Genomic DNA, 21,938 nt, shown 5'->3' with positions numbered 1-21,938 from the left:
CCAGGTCAACCCATTTTCAGTCTCACCTCTGTACTTAAAACCCAAGGAACTAAGGTGAAAGACAGCCAGTCTAGCTAAACCACGGATTTGGACAAGACGCTAAGATATAATCACCCTATAATCTTTTTTATGTACACAGTTAACATGGAAAGACTAAAATGCTTATGATAAAAAACTTACATGACTGCACGGGTTGGGTCTCACAGACCCACAGAGCACTTTAACTTACCACTGCTCACGTACTAAAGTAATCACTTCCATGTTCGTCTGCAGGAATACTACACCAGTGATAAAAGGAAGGTAGCAGAAGCCGGAAGTATACAGCTACCACCGTCTATCAGAAAATGTTGGAAATACCAGCGCATGGGTCTCACAGACCCAACCCGTGCATTGGCGGGTTAAGAGGTGCTTTAGAAACATTTATAATATAATACGAAGTTAAGATGGATAAGCTGTGGCTTGTGGCTGTTTGGGTTTAAATTATCTGTTAAACTCACCAACAATCGAATCATGCTTACTGAGAATAAAATCAGTTATGTTATTTATTTGAAAGCATAGTGTATATCTATTTGGTAGATGCATTTAAATAAACTGTTGTTACACTTTAATCTTGGATAGTAAATATCTATGTCCTCACTCATGATGAAACTCCCTCACCATTTAGAGGATAGCTATTATCATCGGATGTCTGATAAGTATGAAATACTATTTTCAAAAATTCAGTAAACAGGGAAAGTCATACAACACTACCACACTATGCAAAATAAAGCAGTAAACTTGTTGAATTATGTAATTTTATTACCTTTTGCTTAATGAGTAACAGGATTAAAAAAATGGAGATACTGTCATTTCTATCCAAGGAGTTATAAATCGTAGCTTGTACGCTTCAACCTTTGTAGATTGTGACACAAAATTTATAATGTCAGTTTTCTTTGAATGAATAAATATAAAAAAATAAAACTGATTTTATATTCAGTGCAGTATAAATCAAACCAGAATATCTTGAAATGGTCAGGTTTTTTTTGTTATAGTGATTTATTTTAAATACTGTACCCCAATCAACATTTCGCTGATTAGTGGAGGAGAGCTTCGTAATCACAATCGAAGTCACTGCTGCCTTCCCTGCCAAATGTGTTCTCTCTCACTTCACTGTGATGTATGCTTGCTGCAGAAGCTGCCTGCATTTATGTCAGACCAGCTCGGTCGCCCAGCTGAGCACCTCTGGTCTAGAGTTTATCTTGAAGACTCCTTGCTCGGTTGACCCTTGTGCGATTCCCTCGTTCTGCCATGACTTTCTACACTGTTTGTGAAAATAATAATAGAAAACAGAAGTGAGTCAAAATTCCACACTTGATTATCGTAGAAAGAGATTTCAAGTCATGTATAGAAAGATAGAAACATGAATGGGAATACTTAGTAGGATAAACTCAATGACAAGTCAGCTTGGGAAAAGAGACTAATAGAAAAGAAGACAAGAAGAAACATGAAAACACTAAAGAACAAATTACTATCTTCATATCTTCATGCAATCTTCTTTTCAAATAGGTGGGGTCTCCCCTCATCAATTCCTTCTCAGCCCCTGAGAAGCTCATATATGCTTCTTATTTTCTTCAAAAGAGTGGGATTCAACATTCACCCATTTTGATAGATCTTCTGCCTTGATGTTGCAACACCTCCAGTCCTCTGTCACAAATTAAAAACTGATTTTGATGATCTGGAAGAGGATGCATTTAGTTCCATGTGGTACTAACTAATCTGTAATAAATATCATCCTCTGGCATGTAGTCTTGCCTCAGAACAGGCAGGTAACAGTCAATCTGTAGTCTTTATGATAATTTGTTACTTCAGCGGCAGTCAGTTGTCTACGGCATGTCCCTCTATATATCTCCTGTTCTGTTTATCCCTATATGTACATCATTACTATCATTACCTACATTACACTTTGTCATGCCTATTTATTTTCTAACCCTAGTCCCAATTAATTCACATGCTCAGTAGTACAGATATCAAATCAACACAGACTTCACACACACATTGTTTAACTTACCAGCACTGTGTGTGTGTGTTTTTTCAGTCCTCAGCCGGAAGGCTGGTTGGATCCTCAACAGCTCCACCATTGGCTGTCACAGATGGTCTTGGCATCACTGAAAAGGCTTGCTAGAGAATTGAGGAGTGAGGCAGTTTCCCATTGCTTTCCTCACTGAACCATATCAGTCTGCCAAGCCTACTGAATTGCATGCACCAACTGACCCTATGAGCAACATTTTCACACCATTCATCACAGGGACTGGCTGCATTAGGAATGGCATTTTTATGATTTTATCAAGAAAAAGTTCCACCTATACAATACTTGAAGTGTTTATTCTTCAAAATAAGTAAGATATCAAATGTTCCTTTCCTGGGAGTCAGTTGCTGAGGATGACCAATCAGAAATGGTTGAAATTGCTTCTTACTGAGGTAATTAATTGACCATCAAAAACAGTAGTGAAAAAGGTATTATTCTTCCATAATCCAATACTTTTCCATTCTCCCTTTGTAGGTAGAAATAATAAATGGCTCTTTTTCTTTTGTCTTACCAAATACAGTAGCATATTTAGGTATTTAACAGCTCCAGGCCTTAGGTAAATGCTTCCTTCTCATTTTCAAAGAATATGCTGATTTACATGCATAAACTATAAATCTCATAAATTTGTAATATTTGTTTACGACTCACCTAAAATGCCCTTGAATATTATGCGCCTTGATCCTTGCTTGGCAAAGGTGTTTATCATGTCCTCTTAGTCCAGTGCCGTGGTTTTATTACCCACAACTTGAATAATTGCCAAACTGATAAGTCTTTCTTCTGTCATTGTTGTTTTGTGATAGCCCTTCAACATCTTCAGGGTTGAAAATGATTGTGCAGCTAAGCAATTTGTTGTCATATTACAGCACAAAAATTGGAACAGCAGTATCCAGATTGGGTAGTTTTTGTATAATTTCTACAAATTGATTTCTACCATTTGATTTCAGGTTTGCTTTAAAGTGTAGACATTTGTTTACAAAGGATCAGTATTGGTATTAAAGCATGTGTTTCATGTTACAAAAATGAACTGTAGCAATTTGTGCTGCCCCCTCAAAATTTGCTGCGCTAGCCTATATGTCCTATACCTAATTAAATGCACCACTGACCCAGTAAGTCATTGATTCCTCCCTGTACACTTTTCTATTTATTTCTTAAGGAATAGTATGTTTTATTATGTCCTGAATATGAATTCTATTTATTAATTTTAATTTTTTCCAGCTCAAGAGTAATGATGGCTGCTACGAGTTAAATGTCACAGGGGCAGATCTTGGTCTCCCTGAGTGGGATGTTACTCCCAGTTCCATTATTGTATCAGCTTTTGTGACTGAAGCAGGAACAGATGTTGTAGAGAATGCAACTTCTGAGTCAACTGTCATTCATCAAGCTCTACAGTTGGAGTTTTTACCACACAGCTCTCGTTACTTCAAACCTGGACTTCCATACATTGGAAAGGTAATAGGATATATCACAGTATATATAATTGTTTATGGGAATGTTCTTTACAGTAATTAATTCAGTATCATGAAAACAACAGCTTTAAAGAACCTTGTATCCCTATTCTTTGTTTTCCTTTTAAGCTTTATCAGTATCCAGTACTCACCACTGCACCATGGCATAATTATGTCAGATCTAAAGCATAATTTTACAGAATTTTGTACCTACCAAACAAGAACTAATCATCAAACTATTTACAGTTTGTTTAGAAATGGAGTTTCTATTGTGTAGATTTCAAATACTTTAAATGGTGAAATGAAAAAAATAATAATTTGATGTGTTATTTCATAATTAATACTAGAACTAATTCTCTCTGGGTCAGCTGATGATTCTAGACAGTTAAAACACCTTTACTTTTCCCCTTAATGTAAGATTACAGTGTATTTCATCTAATATACTGGCTGAATAAGCTGCATCTATTGTTCCTTGAACACATAAGCAACCTGCTAGGAATTAAATGTCTGTATATCTTAGTCTTGGTGCCTCCGTGTCTCAGATGGCAGCATGCTGACCTCTCACTGCCGAATTCTGTGGTTCAAATCCCGGTCACTCCATGTGAGATTTGTGCTGGACAAAGCAGAGGCAGGACAGGTTTTTCTCTGGGTACTCTGGTTTTCCCTGCTATTTTCCATTCCAGCAACTTTCTTCAATATCATTTCATTTCACCTGTCACGCATTTATCATTGCAAAATGGGGGTTTTATTCATTCCATTCCTGACTCAGTCGAATTACTGGAAACAGGCTGAGAATTTTAATTTCATCTCTTAGTCTTATCTTCTGCAACATCTTACAGCAATTTTATGCTCACATAGCCTGCTTTCCCATAGAGTGCAAAAACCATAAAAGAGGCAGTAAGTGAGGCTCATCTTGAAAACACTGTATGAAGTCCACTTCTCTAATTGAAAAAATAAAAATGAAAATTCACAGCCTGTTTCCAGTCATTTGACCAGGTCAGGGATGGAAGAAATGAAGCCTCCATCTAGTGGCGAGGATAGGAATTGTGCTGGCTGCCAAAGCCTGTCGCACAACTCTGGGGCAATGATTAATGACTGATAGATGAAATGAAATGGTGCTGGAGAGTGTTGCTGGAATGAATGATGACAGGGAAAACTGGGAGTATCCGGAGAAAAACCTGTCCCACCTCTGCTTTGTCTAGCACAAATCTCATATGGAGTGACTGGGATTTGAACCATGGAACCCAGTGGTGTGAGGCCAGTGCGCTGCTGCCTGAGCCATGGAGGCTCACTTCTCTAATTATTCTTATAAAATGTTTCTGTACTGTTCAAACTATATCCACCCCCACAGCTGTTGCTGGAGAACAGCGTATCTGATTGATCCAAGAGGTCATTTTCTTCTGAGAGAAGAGGGTGAATGCAGTATTACAGAAGATGTGGTAGAGTAGGACCAATTACAGACATGTCTATTCACCACCATTTTGTACAGTCTAGTTGCATCAAAACTGATACAAAAATGGTTTCTTTCTCAAATTATGGTATAAGCTATGGCATATAAATGGTGTACACCAGATGTGATAGATTACACCACAAAATTACTATTGTTACAGTGTTCAAGAAAGGTTTAAAAAGGGCCATAAGGCTTTAACATACAAGCAAATTTTTGAAGTCAGGATGTCATCTCCTAGTGAATGCAGAGTTATAATGCACAAAGCTGCATGCTTCAAGTAGTGGAACAAGGTAGATAGGTGGCTTCTCTATATATAGATCTATATCTATCTGGGCTTAAGAGAGGCATGATCCTCCAACACACTGTAGTGTTTGCAGTAAAGCAAACTTGTCTGCATAGTTGAATCATAGTTCTTGTATAGTTATTTTTTAAATTAAAAAGTAATTTGCTTTACATCACACTGACACAGACAGGTATTATGGTGACGATGGGATAGGAAAGGGCTAAGAGTGGGAAGGGAGTGGCCATGGCCTGATGTGAAGATGGGAAACCATGGAAAACCATCTTCAGGGCTTCAGACAGTGGAGTTTGAACCCACTTTCTCCTGAATGCAAGCTCACAGCTGCACACTCCTAACCGTATGTCCAATTCACTTGGTTTCTTGTATAGGCAACCACAATGTATTCAGATATTATATTACTGTATGGAGAAGCAAGACATAATACACGGGAAGCATGATATTTGTACCAAAAATTATTTCTTGGGTGAAGACTATTGACTATGGATATGATTTGAAGGGTTGAAAGAAGCCTCCATGAAACAATGTCTATTTAGGATGCTCCAGTGATATCTGGTGATAATGAAGAAGATCTCCATAATGCAGTTGAAACAATCCATATACCAGCCATTTTCAGCACTCGTTTAATTAATCAGCTCCCTGTGGGTCAAGGAATCAGATGCTGATCCACAACACCATCGTGCCTCTGTTTGCTAAGAGCTGCTTCAACTGTAAAAAGTTCTTTTAAGGTCTACCTAACATGCATACACATGAGAGTACATTCATTACTGCAGCTCACATGGAATTGAAATAAATGCATACAAATATTCTACCAGCAGTGGGTTTGAACCTCCAAACACAAAACACAATGTTAGCTGTTAATGACCATGGTTACAGAGAAGTCAGTTGCAGTTGTTCCAATACTGTAACATTTGTATGTCAACCTTGTTTCTGATCTACATGGAACATTCTTTATATATGAATAGCATGGTGCTATGCAATCTTTCATTATTACCTTGTTATTGCTGGTTTGACAGTAACAAATACATGTATTTCAAGCCACGTACCTACACAAGAATGTATTATCGGGTGACAGGGGAGATGTTTTCACTTAGGTTATAAACTGCAGGTTGAATAAATTGGAAAAAATAGGGGTGGCTGATTCACCGATATATTTCTTTCTCTTTCAGATGTCTATCATTCTATGTTACTTATGTAATTTTTCAGATCCTTTTATCTTTTATTTCAGTTTTTATTCTAAACAATTAACATGATTAATTTTATATTTTACTTCTACTAATTTGTTCTTAAATTTATAAATGGACTACTTACCCACTCAATTTGAAAATATATCATCTGTTGACTGACTGAAAAACCCATTTAATTGTAACTATGCAACATTGAAAGTTATGGCTTCTGAATAAAGCCATATTTACTTTTATTTAGAGTATGTCGAATGTGAAATGTGATCATTTTTGTTGGTCTTCATTATTCTTAAATCACTCTGGTAAAGAATATTACATTTTTCTTTCTTGTTCATTGCAGATCAAAGTTCTTCAGCCCAACAATGCTCCAAAGTCAGGTACCTCAGTACAACTATGTCTGAAAGTTCGGAGGAAAGGAGAGTGGAACCGAACTCTTATTAAATGCAGGAACTTCACTTCAGATGCCGATGGCTTAATCAAATTTCTTGTGCCCCCACAAGACCACGACATTGAATTACTATCATTTGTGGTATGTATTTTAATGACAAATGCCAGTTACTAATTCAGTGGACACTCAATAGTAAATGAAAGATAACATATATTTATCCATAACATAAATTTAAGAGGATTTAAAGTTCAAGAGTTAAGAATATGGAATTACTAGCTGTTGTGTAACTGTCGTTGAAAATTAGTTTCCATAATCATAGCAGTAATGCCATCTAGTGTTGTTGAGTGATAGCAGAAGAGACAGAGCCCGCTTGTCTTGGTGTTGGTGGTAGTGGTGGTGGTGATGGTGGTGGTGATTATTGTTTTAAGGCGAAGTACAACTGAGAAACCATCCTCTATTAACACTAATCAGAAAAAAAGATGAAAGGGGTCCAACACTTTGAAAAATGAAGGTATCGGCCAAGGAAAGACAAGGGCCATGATAGATGTGAAAATGAAAGAGTCCCTAGGATTTGCAAACCTAATATCACTGGGGTTGGAAAAGAGCAAGAATTGACCAAGGGAGGTCAGACAGGATAGATGAAAGTGAGGAGCCTATCACTAGTAAGTGGAAGCAAAGCCAAGACTCAGCTCAGGGCCCCATGGTAGCCAACCCATGCTCTCAAGTTAAGAGCCTTTGGGGCCCCTTTTAATCGGGATACTGTGGGTGTTATTCTACTGTCCCCACCCACAGGGGGAACAGAGCACACTCCCATTAACAACAGTTATCAGTCAGTGCAATGTTGCTATTGATACGTTTTAGGGGCTCAGGACACTATAGGTCAGGGATGGCGAACCTTTTCCAACTAGTGTGCCATTCCTGGTCTGGATTATTATTGTCAACTGTCTACTGTGCCACTTGTTATTTTCGTTTGTAATGGCTATAAATCCCCCCCCCCCCCCACTACTCACCACCGCCACCACTGACTTCCATCCCTAATTCCAAATTATCTTTCATAATATGATATGAGCCTCTGTGGCTCAGACGGCAGCACGTCGGGCTCTCACCGCTGGATACCGTGGTTCAAATCCCAGTGACTCCATGTGAGATTTGTGCTGGACAAAGCGGAGGTGGGATAGGTTTTTCTCTGGGTACTCCGGTTTTCCCTGTCATCTTTCCTGGCAGCGACACTCTCCATTATCATTTCATAGCATTTATCACTCATTAATAAAAAATCATCCCTGACCCGGTCAATGACTGGAAAACAGGTTGTAGGTTTTCAATATGATAATATATATATTGTAAAATAATACATTTGATTGAATGTTTCGTGGTCATATTTTGCCAATACCTCAAAAGTACTTAGTGGCTATGTTATTTTTGTTAGGTTCATAACTCGTCTTCAGTAACACATGAGAATCACTTAGATCTGAACTAAGACGGTTTCTAACCATTGACTTCACAACGTTCATTGTAGGAAATAGCTTTTTGAAGGTGTATGATGACCCTAACAAAGCAAGTAGTGCTGTGGCAAGTTTCTTTATGGCCGAAAACATTTGTGGGAGGCTGTTCCACTGTTCAAGTATTAAGTTCTCCGGCTTCAGGAGAGAGTATTCACCATCACAGCACACTCAATTCTCACCAATGCTTCATCAAGTTGTACGAACTTTTTCACCCATGAACTGCTTTCTTAAAATTCAGTCAACTCCATTTCTAAACTGTCAATATCTAACCACTCAAAAAAGGGACTCATTTGTGCAATATGAGGTGTTGAAATAAAGTGCGATAATTTCTCGAAATCTCTAAATTGGGATAATCGCTTGGGAAATATGTCTTACAAAATTTAAAATAGTAAACAGTTACTCACTAAGAATCATTATGCGATGCTGGCAACCACACACAAGTCAAACTTCACTAATTCACTGATGTGGGTGAGGGAATGGCTCGTCAGCCACATTTGACATTTATCTCACTTGACTTCCGGACCTATCAGTGTTGCAGTGTTGCCATAATACACGTGCAAACAGAACGAGAATTTAGATTTTCGGTATTTATTTCTTAAACCTGGAACACTATGACTATACGATGCACGAGATAAGTATAGTCTACAGTACAAAACATACATAAAAAAATTTAATATGTGCATGTGGTGTGCCACCAAAATCGTGTTCGTGTGTCATTTAGTGACAGGCATGGCATAGGTTCGCCATCCCAGCTATAGGCCATCACATTTTGTATTTTCTGGACAATGACCATATGGTTTTGCAGCACATAAAAACAATCATGACAACAACCACCCCCAACACCAGTTAATTCATTCCAGGACGAATGAACATTATTTTATGTCCGCAATGTTTGGTATGAATGGATTTTTTTAGTTACAGTGGAAGCTCGCTCTTTTCAATTTTGACTTAGTTAATTTATAACTGCCTGCCTGGTGGCCATGATCATTAAGGCATGAGGTCTGTATGGACTGACACTGTGGTTAGCCAGATTGAGTTCCGTTAGCCATAAAAAATTCACCATCAGAATGTTGGTTGGTAGGGTAGGAGAGGTGACGGAATTTCAAACCTCTCTGCAGTGCTCATATGGAGTGAGGATATATGACACTATTGATGGTGATTCGTGCATCGGATGAGGGTGTAAAGCTGTGAGCAGACCCCTTGGTGCTATTCAACAGGAGTAGGCTAAGTGCTGTCACCGGATTTCACCCTCTACCTTCCTACTATCATATATCACATCATTCATTTCATCTCATGAACTCCTGTGATGATCCTAATCGCTGAGTGACACTTCCGAACTGCCATTGTTCTGGTACATCTGGATCTAAACCTTCTCCAACTAATATGGAACATACATGGTCAGTAGCAACGTGCGACTTCTGGGGAGAGTGTTGCAAAATTGCATCTAACTGCACGTGAAATTTTCACTATACATATAGTTCAGCAGGTGTTTTTCTACACACAAATGAGGTGGCACGATAACAAAACAACATTCTTCTTACCTTTACCTTTAGAACTGCTGATTCACAGGAGGAAGTCCAGTGGAAATGTTGCTCATTTTGTAACAATTTTCAGAATGGGTATGACACTGTCGAGAAGTGTGAGATAAAAGAGGAATAATATGTGATCATTTGTCTTGAAAGTGATTGCAATTACTCTCCAACTGGCTTGCTAGGCCTAACATTAGAGAAGATTTTCTGTCAGGGTTGTCTCCGTTAGCCTTTAGCAGTCCCCTGCTACACCACTTCTGCAAGGCAGAAGCTTTCTGTTGAACTGATGTGTCATTTCCTACACAAAGGCTTCAACAACCCCTAAGGGTGAACTCCTCTGCCCATAGTCATTAGTCCTCCCTTAGTTTGTCAGGTTGGGTAACGGCCGCCCAACCCTCTGCCAGACAGTCGCATGCAGTAGCAGAATGTACCTGACCTGATATTAAACAACAAATTCACTTGTATTTCCTGATGATAGTATGCTATGTTATGGGGTGAGACAGAAGCAGAAGTACAAGCTAAACTAGATCTTTGGCAAGAAGAATTCGAAAGAATGGGAATGATCATTAGCCAAACGAAAACTGTCGGTTTAGTTATGAGTCAAAATCCTGAATAAGTCCACCTGCGAGTGCAAAATAAAGAAGTAGACATTATCAATAACTTCAAATACTTAGGGAGCTTCATTTCTTCTGACAATAACATAAACCAAGAAATAGACAAAATACAAACTGCATCAACATTCTACCACTCTGTTCGTCAATTACTTTGGGATGCCTCATTTCTTCAAGCTTGCAAGCTCACGCTGTACAAAACATATCTTGTACCAATTCTAACATACAGACTGGAAGCAGTAACATTGACTAGATCTGCACAAAGTCACCTACAGGCCACTGAAATGAAGTTCCTTCGGTCATGTCACCAAAAGACAAGGAGAGACAAAATAAGGAATGAAAGTATTCGGCAACAACTTGGATTGGACAGGTGCCTGTTGGAAACCTTAGAATTAAGCAGATTATGATGGGATGGATATATGAGAAGGATAACTACAATTAGGACACCAAGAGTATTCTATAAAAGGAATGTTGTTGGTAAATGAAATGGCTTATTGCTTTTAGTGCCGGGAGTGTCCGAGGACATGTTCGGCTCGCCAGATGCAGGTCTTCTGACTTGACTCCCGTAGGCAACCTGCGTGTCATGATGAGAATGAAATGATGATGAAGACGACACACACACCCAGCCCTCATGCCAGCGAAATTAACCAATGATGGTTAAAATTCCCAACCCTGCCAGGAATCGAACCCGGGACTCCTGTGACCAAAGGCCAGCACGCTAATCATTTAGCCATGGAGCCAGACAATGTTGTTGGTAAGAGGCCCAGAGGGAGTCCTTATGATAGTTGGGAAAAGCAAATTTTCAAAGACCTTGCCAAACGTGATGTAAATTGGCAGCAAAAGGTAGAACATCAGCTGTGGATGGACAGGACGAACTGGAAGAGGCTCATAAACACCTGTACCCAGCTTGTTGGAGCAGAAAATCAATGATGATGAATATGTGATCATTCCAATGAAATGCTGAATTTCTTCCACGTTTGTGGATCATGGCATGTCTGACAGTTCATATCCTGTCTGCAGATTTCATGATCTTGTTTCATTCTTTTATATGGCCCAGATACTCAATTTGTATTTTTTTAAATGGGCTAATTCATAATGGAGTCAGAACTTTTCTTTTCTACTGTTCCTCCTTTACTTATTTTTATGAGGGGAGGGGACTAGAAATCTCATTGTTTTATAATTATTTGTAATACCCATATATTTGTTATTATGATCATTAAGTTTTGCTGTTACTAGATTACAGTAGAACCTTGATAGTTTGAAATTGGTTAATTCAAAATCAAAAAACTCCTGTTCCCGGAAACATGAGGTACAGTTTTGCATGTTATTTAAATTGTTTAATTCAAAATACAGGTAATTCGTAATTCGAAGAACAATGTTGGTCAAATTACTGAAATATAGACTTTTAATTCAAAATTGCCTTTACATTTAAGAAAAGTATTTTACAAAGTAATTTAAATAAAACATTTCTCCACGTAATGATAGAATGCGTCTTCCGGAACATGCAGGGGTTGCTTCCCGTACTTTCACTCTGGTGCGTTTACAGCATGCTTCATAGTTGCTAAGTTCAAGTGAAATCGTCTTGCAGTTACTCATTTTACTTAAGTTTTAGTGTTCAGTTGTGTATTTCATAGTTATATCTTATTAATACTGTGTTTTAATTTATTGTTAGTTACGGTATTTTAGTTGAAGTACACGTGTTCGTTTTATGTTGCGAGATGACTAAGCATCAGTATTCCTCCAAGACACTGAGCAACAAGATAAAAATTACTAGGAAGGTCAACAAAGGATAAAAAGTAAAAACTGACATACCTAAAGAATTTGGAATTTCTGTATCCACACTTCCAATATTTTTTTAAAATCCTGAGAGCATAGAAGCTCAAGAAATGCAGGGGGTAAATACTGCAAAGTGAATGCACATTTGAGGAGCTAAACATTCCGATCTGGAAGTGGAATTGATGAGTGTTTTTTCGGCATGTCCGAGCAAACAAAATCCCTGTTGATGGCTAGGTTATTAAGGAGAATGTAAATGAACTGGCATTCATAATGGCACTGGAATTTGTGTTCAAGCGGGTGGCGTCAGCATTTTAAGTACCACCGAATTACCATATAGCCGGCAATGTGTAGAGAAGCTGAATCCTAGGAAAGTTCGATAAGCCACGATATTTTAAGGACATCAGGCACTTTCTGTGCAAGTAAAAGGCATCTAAAAATGCATACAATGACAGTAATCCAATAAAGCACTTGCACAGGAGAGCCAACATAGTCTTTGAATAGTGTCTTTTTCTTTCTTTCAATGTGTTAGGGTATGTTTGCCAGTGATTTATGCAAGTGCATCATTTGAATACTGTAAATGCACCTCGTTGGATAAATTTCAAAAATAGTTGACGGAAGTGAGAGACTTCCTCCCCTCGGCGTAGGAAAGTTCGATAAGCCACGATTCGGGTAGTTTCCTGGTAAGTACAGTGCATACGGTAACAGTAATCCAATGAATGAAGCACTTGCACAGGGCAGCCAGCATAGATTTCTCCTCATCTTTGAATAGGGTTTATTTTTTTCTTTCGTTCCGTGAAGTTATTTTTGCCAGTGAGTTATCCAAGTGTAGGGGTAGCGTGTTTGCCTCTTATCCGGAGGCCCCGGGTTCAGTTCCTGGCCAGGTCAGGGATTTTTAACTGGACCTGATGGCTGGTTCGAGGTCCACTCAGCCTACGTGATTAGAATTGAGGAGCTTTCTGATGGTGAGATAGTGGCCCCGGGCTAGAAAGCCAAGAATAACTGCTGAGAGGATTCGTCATGCTGACCACTCAACACCTCATAATATGCAGGCCTTCAGGCTGAGCAGCGGTCGCTTGGTAGGTGAAGGCCCTTCAAGGGTTGTAGTGCCATGGGGTTGGGGGGGGGGGGGAGTTATCCAAGTGCATTAATTAAATACAGTAAATGCGTCTTATTGGATACTTTTAGAAATAGTTTTTTCATGGCATTTGAGAGGTGCAAACTATGAGTCAAGGTGACTGCATGCAGTAATGGGTCTTAGAATATTTTGTGATGCAGCAAGGGTTGGCATTTCTGAATTACACATTGGCGGTTAATCTGAAGTCCGATTTTTGCGTCCCAACGGCTTTGAATTAATGAGATTTTACTATACTAGCTTTTAGCTACTAGCTACTAGCTTTTAAAACGAACAGCTAAGTGTGGCAAAAAATTTACAACTCGGCAGTATACAGGCTCACATGCAGTGAGTGTAATAAAATTTATATAGTGCACCCGCCCCCTACCCATAGGGTCTCCGGCGATACATCTACAGGATCGTTAACTGGATAGAACTCAGGTGGGCATCAAATATATATAAATAACTTAGCAGCATAAAGGGTAGGAGAATATGGGTGTCATAACTACAATAGAATGAGAACAATATTTTAAAATTTTAAACAAATCAAAGTAGTTTATTGAATCTGGATGATGATGATGATGATGAAGAATGATGCAAGTATACAGTACATGAATCGAATTTCACATCATTTCAGATCGTTGATCAATATTATATTTCAGGGATAAGACCGAGTACTACCATTCATTAAGGAACTATATCATGACTTGATGTGTATGGAATATTCGGCATTAATTACTGAAGCTATTCCCAATTTTACTGGGCAAACAAAATCATAATACTCAAATGTAAACAAATCTGAGTGACACCTAATCTAACAAATTGATTTCCCATTGGAATAACCCTAAATAATATAATACAAACAACAGAAGCTCAGAGGTCTTGGGTTCGGATCGAACTCCCACCTGCATATACACAAACTCACTGCACCAATGGTAGACACCATTGTCAACACTGAATGACATCACAACACAATTAAACACGTAAACACTCACTAGAAATACAAAATTTATATACACAATACAGGTGAAACACTAGTCATCTGTCCCAACATTGTGAGACTGCTGTTCACACGCTTAGAGCCAAACCTGGGCCCACGACATCTGCAGGGAACCTGAAACCCCTACTAATGATTTTATATGCAAGAAAACAATAAAGAAAAAGATAATCGGGTCACTGATTTCTGAAGTCTATCTCAATCAGCTGAGGAAATAAATCAACAGGACTCCCCGCAGGGACAAATACACGATGGATTACAATTTCATGGTGCGTGTTCAAAGGCACAAAAAATTGGAAGGAGGCTCGCTCGTAAATACGGGTTCCCCGGTCTGCCACCTTCTCGGCTGGGGGGGGGGGGGGGGGGGGCGTGACAGAGTGACAACCTACCGCTGTCAAGGGAGAACAATTTTGTCCCTTTAAAATATCACTTTCACATCAAATTGCAACATAAAATAACTCCCTCATTACAGTGAGGTGATTCATAATTCGCCTCTCAATTCAATTCATATGCTTCCACATGTGTATAAACACTATCTGACTTTAAAAATTTCACACCGTGAGTCCTGACTTCAAATCCAACCTAACTTCATTGCCTGACGCATTTCTCAGCAAACTATTTCCTTATCTATGCATACAATCACACACAGCAAACACAGAAATCTGAATACCAAAACACTGGCTTATTTTATTATTATTATTATTGTTGTTATTATTATCATCATCATGGATCTTTTAAAATGGGCCTAATCTACTTGATGGTCCTATGTGACTTACATGGTTACTAATTTATCACTTTACTTTTACGTCATGACAACAGAAACACACACGTTAATTAGAAACAAGCACAATAATAATTTCACATGACTGAAAGTGTAATTAGGGTCCTACAGTTATCGAAACATATGTTAAAAACAAACATAATATAAAAAATGAATATGGGCCCTAGCTAATTATTTCATTGGAGGTCATGGTTCGGCTCTCTGGGGCGATTTCACAGCTACATTTCTTCTTTCACACAGCTCAATATACACTATTATTACTCGGCATGCATGATAGTTCTGCCGGTTGAATACCAGCCCCTCTTACACAATCTATCCCAAAAATGAATATAACCCTAAATAAAATGAAAAGAAAAGCAAACCTCCCCACAAACAAATTTACCCATATCTACAAGTTAAGTCACTCAAACTTGTTACTAAAATAACAATTTAATAAACTAAACTCCCTGTCAATTAATAGCTACAGCATTATAAAAGAAATTCTCCGTACCCCCTACGTCATGCATAATAGAATGGTGTTACTCCGCCTTATTATCCCTGGTCAGCTGCAGGACATCCATCCTGTGGGTTTAGTGCTGGTTCATGTCCACATTGATGACTGTCAATTCCATCTGCTGGCTGCGACTGCTAATTTCCATTGTCCTTGGTGTTGGAAATCTTCTGTATCTAGGCACAGATACACATACCCAGTTAGCACTTGTTCCGTTCATCTGCGTCACTGCGCAATAATCGACCCGCTCTTTGATTAACTGTCCTGGAATAAAAAGAATTAATATAGGGTATTTCGACACGTACCATACAACTTATTCATTGCTCGATTCTGAGTTAAACCCTGTATCATAGACCGTAATAATGCTTGTACTATGACGTCTCCCTTCTTTGTCTCGGGCAACGGGTGTAATAATAATACGTTACAAGTTGAAATATAGTTCGAAACTCATGAAAATTTAACTGCATACTTAATTGTATCCTGCGTCTTAGTTCACTTCATATTCCACTCAAATTAATCATTTTACCTATTCTGTTTTAACAGTACACAAGACAAAAGAACTTTGAGCTCAATCTGGACATACATCTGTCCCTTGCAAGAAGAAAACACCATCTGCCCTGGGGTGATGCTTCTAAAGCCTTATATTAACTGAGAAGCTTCCCCTTCTTAAAATTTCTATACACCTTGTTCTCGGTGTATTTGAGGCACAATAGTGTGACAACCAGGTGACAGTAATCTTATAATATAGATAAGTAAGTAAACTCGTGTCCTCATCCCGAGGTGGTGCAGCTCTTTTCAGCCACACCCCCAATGGAGGTGAGTTGCATGTACCATTTCAACTGCATACCAGCCCTCCTGCTATTCTTAAATTTCTGGCAATACCAGGAATCGAACCATGGCCTCCGAGGACGGCAGCTAATAACACTAACTGTATGCTATGGATAAGGCATACCCATGCGAAATCCAATCGTGGAATCTCCTGTAATATATAAATATCTTTCTTCAACTTCAACTTGGTTTATGTCCTTGTCGGGTACAATAGGAAGGACTCAGAACATTTCAAGACCATACAATACAATAAATATTCTGCATCTGCAAAACACATTTATGATAATAATCATAATTTTAAAGGAATAAAAAACTAAGATAATTATGGGCTAGAATTAGATAGGCCCTACTCAGAAAAATTAGGAAATATTTCTCGTTCAGAAAAAGGATCCTGACATTATTTTTAATGAATCCATTGCTGAAAATATTATTTTCAAATCTCTGACATGACATATGACTCACATACTGCTTACTGACATGTGGGCACTGAGCTGAATGCTCCACTTAGTATCAGTGGAACAACTGACTCATACAGGCATAAAAGCAGTCCCTCCATAGTCAGAGCAAATGAACACAGTCACCAAAGTCATTTTACTTAACAAGTGGATAATTTTAGGGGAAAAATTATAAATTTTAATTTTAGGAATGTTATTTGTGATAGAATTTAAATTCCAGAAATTGGTTTTGACAAAATTGTACAGCAATGGAGCAAGGGTAGGACATTAAATTCTTATAATACTTATCTGACTTATAACAATCTCTTTTTCTTTCTTTCTTTCTTTCTTTCTTTCTTTCTTTCTTTCTTTCTTTCCAGAATGTTGAACCTCTTAATGTTCCCTGCTGCAAACATTTCCATTACATTGCATTATATGTATCTATACATATTGGATGGTTATTCTGTCTTCTTTTTTTTCCAGGCAACTACTGTTTACTACCAGACAAAATATTATTCTCCAGATAAGCGATGGCGAGTGTTCATGGATCAGCCTTCAGCTTTCTTTGATGTTCATTCATGGTATTCACCATCTAAGAGCTACATTGAAATAGTTGATAAAGATGAGAAAAACTGGCACTGTAATGGACAACATTATTTTGAATTATACTACACTAGTCAGCTGAATGCAAGGCAACCATTTCATTATTTGGTATGTTAGCACTATATCATATGAAATCAATTACAAAATGCATGCAAGATAAATGAGAATTCTAAGTACTGGTAGTAGTATTAGAGAAGTAGTAGTAGTAGTCATTGTCATTTTTATTATAAACTTTTGTACATAAATGTATCATTTTCAGATTTGTCATGAAATGTACTACTCTTCCAGTAGTGGCTCATGGGCTGAACACAGGTGAAACTCTTGTGAAAACAGAGATTCAGTGACATCCCCCCTCCATCTACTGAATTCACAAAAATAAAGATCAAACAAAAGTAGTTTCAGTATTTCTTGAAATGATTCTTTATTTGGTACAAAAGTCAAGTTCTACGTTACAATGGTGTCTGTAATACACAGATTCATCCCACGTCCATGTTGTCATATTAATATTGAACTGCCACTTATAACAAGACACTAATCAAATATAAAACAGTTCTTTCTTTGAACACTGTATAATAGGTCATTTTAACTTATACTGTACTTGTAAATACAAATCTAACTGCTTTGCTCAAAAGACAATCATGGACAGACAGTATTGGTACTGAATGTTGAAGAGATATCTACAATGACCTAAAAATATATCCATTACTTCCTTCGTGGCCATGTCAGTGATCCAGGGGCATAGTTAGCAGGGGGTTACTGGGGGTTAGAACCCCTCTTCCCACGGAATTTTTACAAAAAGAAAACATACAGAAACTAACAATAAACAATAGACTAAATAAACATTCAGAGACATAATTGTAGACCAACAGATCTGTCCTTATTCATGCACTTCCATTGTCTTCTGCCATCATTTTGTAACTATAAATCCCTCCCATTGTTCGATCCTGGCTACGCTACTGCAGTGATCAGACTGCTAAAGACTGCTACAATGTGCTTCTGAATCTCCCAGAAGGGCCTGGAAACAGAGATGCACTTCGATTTGAAACTCGCTTTAGCCAAGCAAAAACTTTACTTGGTTGTCATGGCAACCAACCATAAACATGCACCTATCCATCACAGCTTTGGAAGGAGCTTCAGCCTGCAGGGCAAAGGCAAGCATGCAGTTCCAACAGTACAATAGTAGATCCTTTTTACATCCTCTTTCTTTTAGCATCCCTCACCAGCCATAGTGACTCCAACTGAAGATATTGAAGGAAGAAGAATGTTAAGTTGAAAAGTACTTCCAATACAGATATCTGAACAGTGGAATTAAAAGTTAAAAAATTATGTGGATCAAACTTTAGTATTTAAATATTTATAAATTGGTGAAGTGGTGCTTCATTAGCTTCACCCCACCAGCTGCTACTGTATTCTTCTACAAGAAATGAGAGGTTTCCATTTAAACATGTGAGCTATTTATCCTAGAAGTTTTTACTCAATATTCTGTATAATATCTTGATATTCTAAGGTAAAGTGTTTACTTTCCTTTTCGATTGATTAAATCCTTAGATATGCCATGCATTACACACAAGTTACTTGGCTTTGAACAACATCGGAAAGTATGGTCCAAGTTAAACCGGATCCGGACTAAACATGGCGTGTGTGCAGATCTGTTGTATAAATGGAGGAAAAAGTCGTCATCCTGCTGCGACTGTGGTGCTGAGAGGCAAACTGTGAAACACATCGCACAAGAATGCCCACTGAGACACTTCAGTGCAGAAACAAGTGCCTTTTTTCTGGTGACGCCACAGGCGATTACCTATGTAAATAATGTCGATATAAATCTGTAATTTATTGTACTGTTCATGTATCTGCCATACGATAAATAATAACTTCTGGTTAACAATAGTGTGTACTAATAAGTATGATGTCTTGAATATTTATAGTTCCTCTGACATACAATGCACTTCCTAATTACAGAAACATTAGCCATTATATGCAATTGGCTATTGGAACTCTCATCTAATCTTTTTCACTCAGTTTTAGATAGGTCCTTTTTAAGAGCTCTAGCTGTTTTTTGGTCCAAAATAAAGTGCTTTTCATCTATGTTTATTTGACATAGAATATCCAGATAGTCATAGTTTCTGATAATTGCAATTGACAAAAAGATATTTAACATAATTTCATTGAATGTTTGTAACGTATATTTGGCAATGTGAATGAAAGATTTATTAAACTGGAATTATTTATTTGTGATTGCCATTATGGGTCTTTATCACATTTATTTTCATCTAGATCACTGTGTAACATTAAGTTGTATGTTCTCTTTGATGCTTCATTCATGTACTGCATTTCTAGAATAATAGCATGGTAACAACCTCTACTGGCTTCTTCCAGATGTAGGATATGTCTACAGTGGCAGACATAAGTATTGGAACAGAGCTATTTCAACAGACATGTTGAAATGATTTTGTGAATAACAAGCTGAACAAATTGGAAAGTGTGAGATAATTTTATTTTTATAAAATACAGCTAATTCTTATTCAAGAATGTTTGCAATTAAAAAGAAATTTAAATTTAACTTAAGTATTGGAACCTGAGGATTTCATGGAATTCAATATATTGTTATGTGTTCGTATCTTGTGATAACTGAAGAAAATACTTTGGGCGCTGAGTGGATGTACTTATTTGTTACTTCTGAGCTGTTTTTCCCCATTCTTGCAGAAGAATGTCCTTCAGATGTGCTTTGGACCTTATGTTTGGTGTTCCCTCATCCTGTCTTCAAGTCCATTCCATACTGTATGTGTTCAATGGGATTGCAGTCTTGTGATGGTAGCGGTATTTTTATTGTATGAAGTGTATTTAATGTACATTACCATCAACTTGAACAATATCTGATGTATGCTTACGATCATTGTCTTCTTGAAAGTGGTAGTTGTTTAAGCCCAACTTCTCAGCACTGCTCATGAGATTATTCTGCAATATGTTCTCCTACTGAAGCATATTCATATTGCCATCTGTAAATATAAAATTTCCAACACCACTAGAAACCAGACAACTTCACACTATTAGCCCTCCAGACCCACAGTATTTATCATCTTCTTGGGCTCTCATTTGGTATTGACCTTTCTCTACACATGTATCCTCCCATCATTTTGATAGGTGTTAAATTTACTTTCATTTGACCAGAGAACTTTATCCCAGAACACAGTACAGTACAGTAGGCCTATATTTAGTTATATATTCCTTGGCAAACTGCAAATGCTTCTTATGATGAACTAAACTTACAAATGGCTTTCTTCTGGGAGTTCTGGATTATACCCATCCTTAATAAGAACCTTTTGAATAGTCCCTAGGGGCTGCCTGGCCGAGGCGGTAAAGGCGTGCTCGGTTCGTCCAGAAGGACATGGGTTCGAATCCCCAGCAGGAAATCGTAAAATTTAAGAAACAAGATTTCCATTTCCGGAGGTGCACATGGCCCTGAGGTTCACTCAGCCTACACAAAAAGTGAGTACCAGGTTAATTCCTGGGGGCAAAGGCGGCCGGACGTAGAGCTAACCACTCCACCCCATCAAGTGCCGAGGTTATGGATAGTGGAAGCCTTTACATTCCACCCCTCCAAGGGCCTTCATGGCCTGTATGGAGATGACTTTGCTTTGCTTTTTTTGAATAGGCCTTACCTGAATATTCTTTCAAAAGTCTTCCTTCAACTGTGCTCTAATCTCCTGTGTGATAATCACTGTATTTTCCTTCATGCATCTCACTATTTCGTAACATTCCTTTTGTCTAGGCTTTAACTGTGTTCCAGTTTTGGGTTTATTCAGCACCATACAGAACTTCTTAATTAAGTACTGTTGTTGGACTTCTGTTTACTGAAATGCAATCTCAGCATAAGTTTTGCTCCATTGAATAGATTTAGAATTATGTTTTGAATCTGTAGGGTGGTCTCTGCTCCTTCACGACCCATTTTGATTGTAGTTGCTACTTCATAAGAAATGGCAAAGCCCACTGTCTCCCAAAAGAAAAGAAAATGTGTAGTGAACAATAAAACCTGTGGTGCATACCTACCAGTGATTTTATTTACTAATGTAAAAAAAAGCATTCCAATACTTTTGTCCTAGCAGCAAGTAGCCATATGAGAAACAACCTAATGTTGTGTGCTGTAAGTTTTAGAATATCCTTTTAGATAATTGTAGGGTAGAAGGGAAGAATACAGTTCAAAATCAAACAAACCAATACTTTTTAACTTATGGTGAATATAAGCATGACTAAAGACAAAAACTTCTCTGTTCCAATAATTTTTTCTGCCATTGTACGTATGAAGAGCCATCAAAAAATTTCTTCCTCTAAGTCTTCCATTAAATAATTGGAAGTCTTGAAGTCTTACAAAAGAGGACAATTTTGATGTGGAACAAATAATATTCTCTGATAGAATAAGAGCATGATATATATACATATATATGTTCT

The 21,938-nt window shown here is 37.9% G+C and overlaps 1 protein-coding gene across 1 annotated transcript in view; it reads left to right on the top strand.

The window, feature by feature from the left end:
* LOC136871665 (alpha-2-macroglobulin-like protein 1) overlaps window positions 1–21,938 on the top strand; it is a 261,707-nt gene that overhangs the window by 127,798 nt on the left and 111,971 nt on the right. The window contains exons 7-9 of the mRNA XM_067145159.2: window positions 3,281–3,514; window positions 6,783–6,971; window positions 17,373–17,600. Of these exons, the coding sequence (XP_067001260.2) occupies window positions 3,281–3,514; window positions 6,783–6,971; window positions 17,373–17,600 (651 nt within the window). The remainder of the gene's footprint in view (window positions 1–3,280; window positions 3,515–6,782; window positions 6,972–17,372; window positions 17,601–21,938) is intronic.

The sequence above is a fragment of the Anabrus simplex genome, chromosome 4 (assembly GCF_040414725.1).
Source record: "Anabrus simplex isolate iqAnaSimp1 chromosome 4, ASM4041472v1, whole genome shotgun sequence".
In the NCBI taxonomy this organism is placed as follows: Eukaryota; Metazoa; Arthropoda; class Insecta; order Orthoptera; family Tettigoniidae; genus Anabrus; species Anabrus simplex.
Note: the sequence above shows the minus strand (reverse complement) of the source record. Positions and strands in the feature narration are given on the sequence as shown.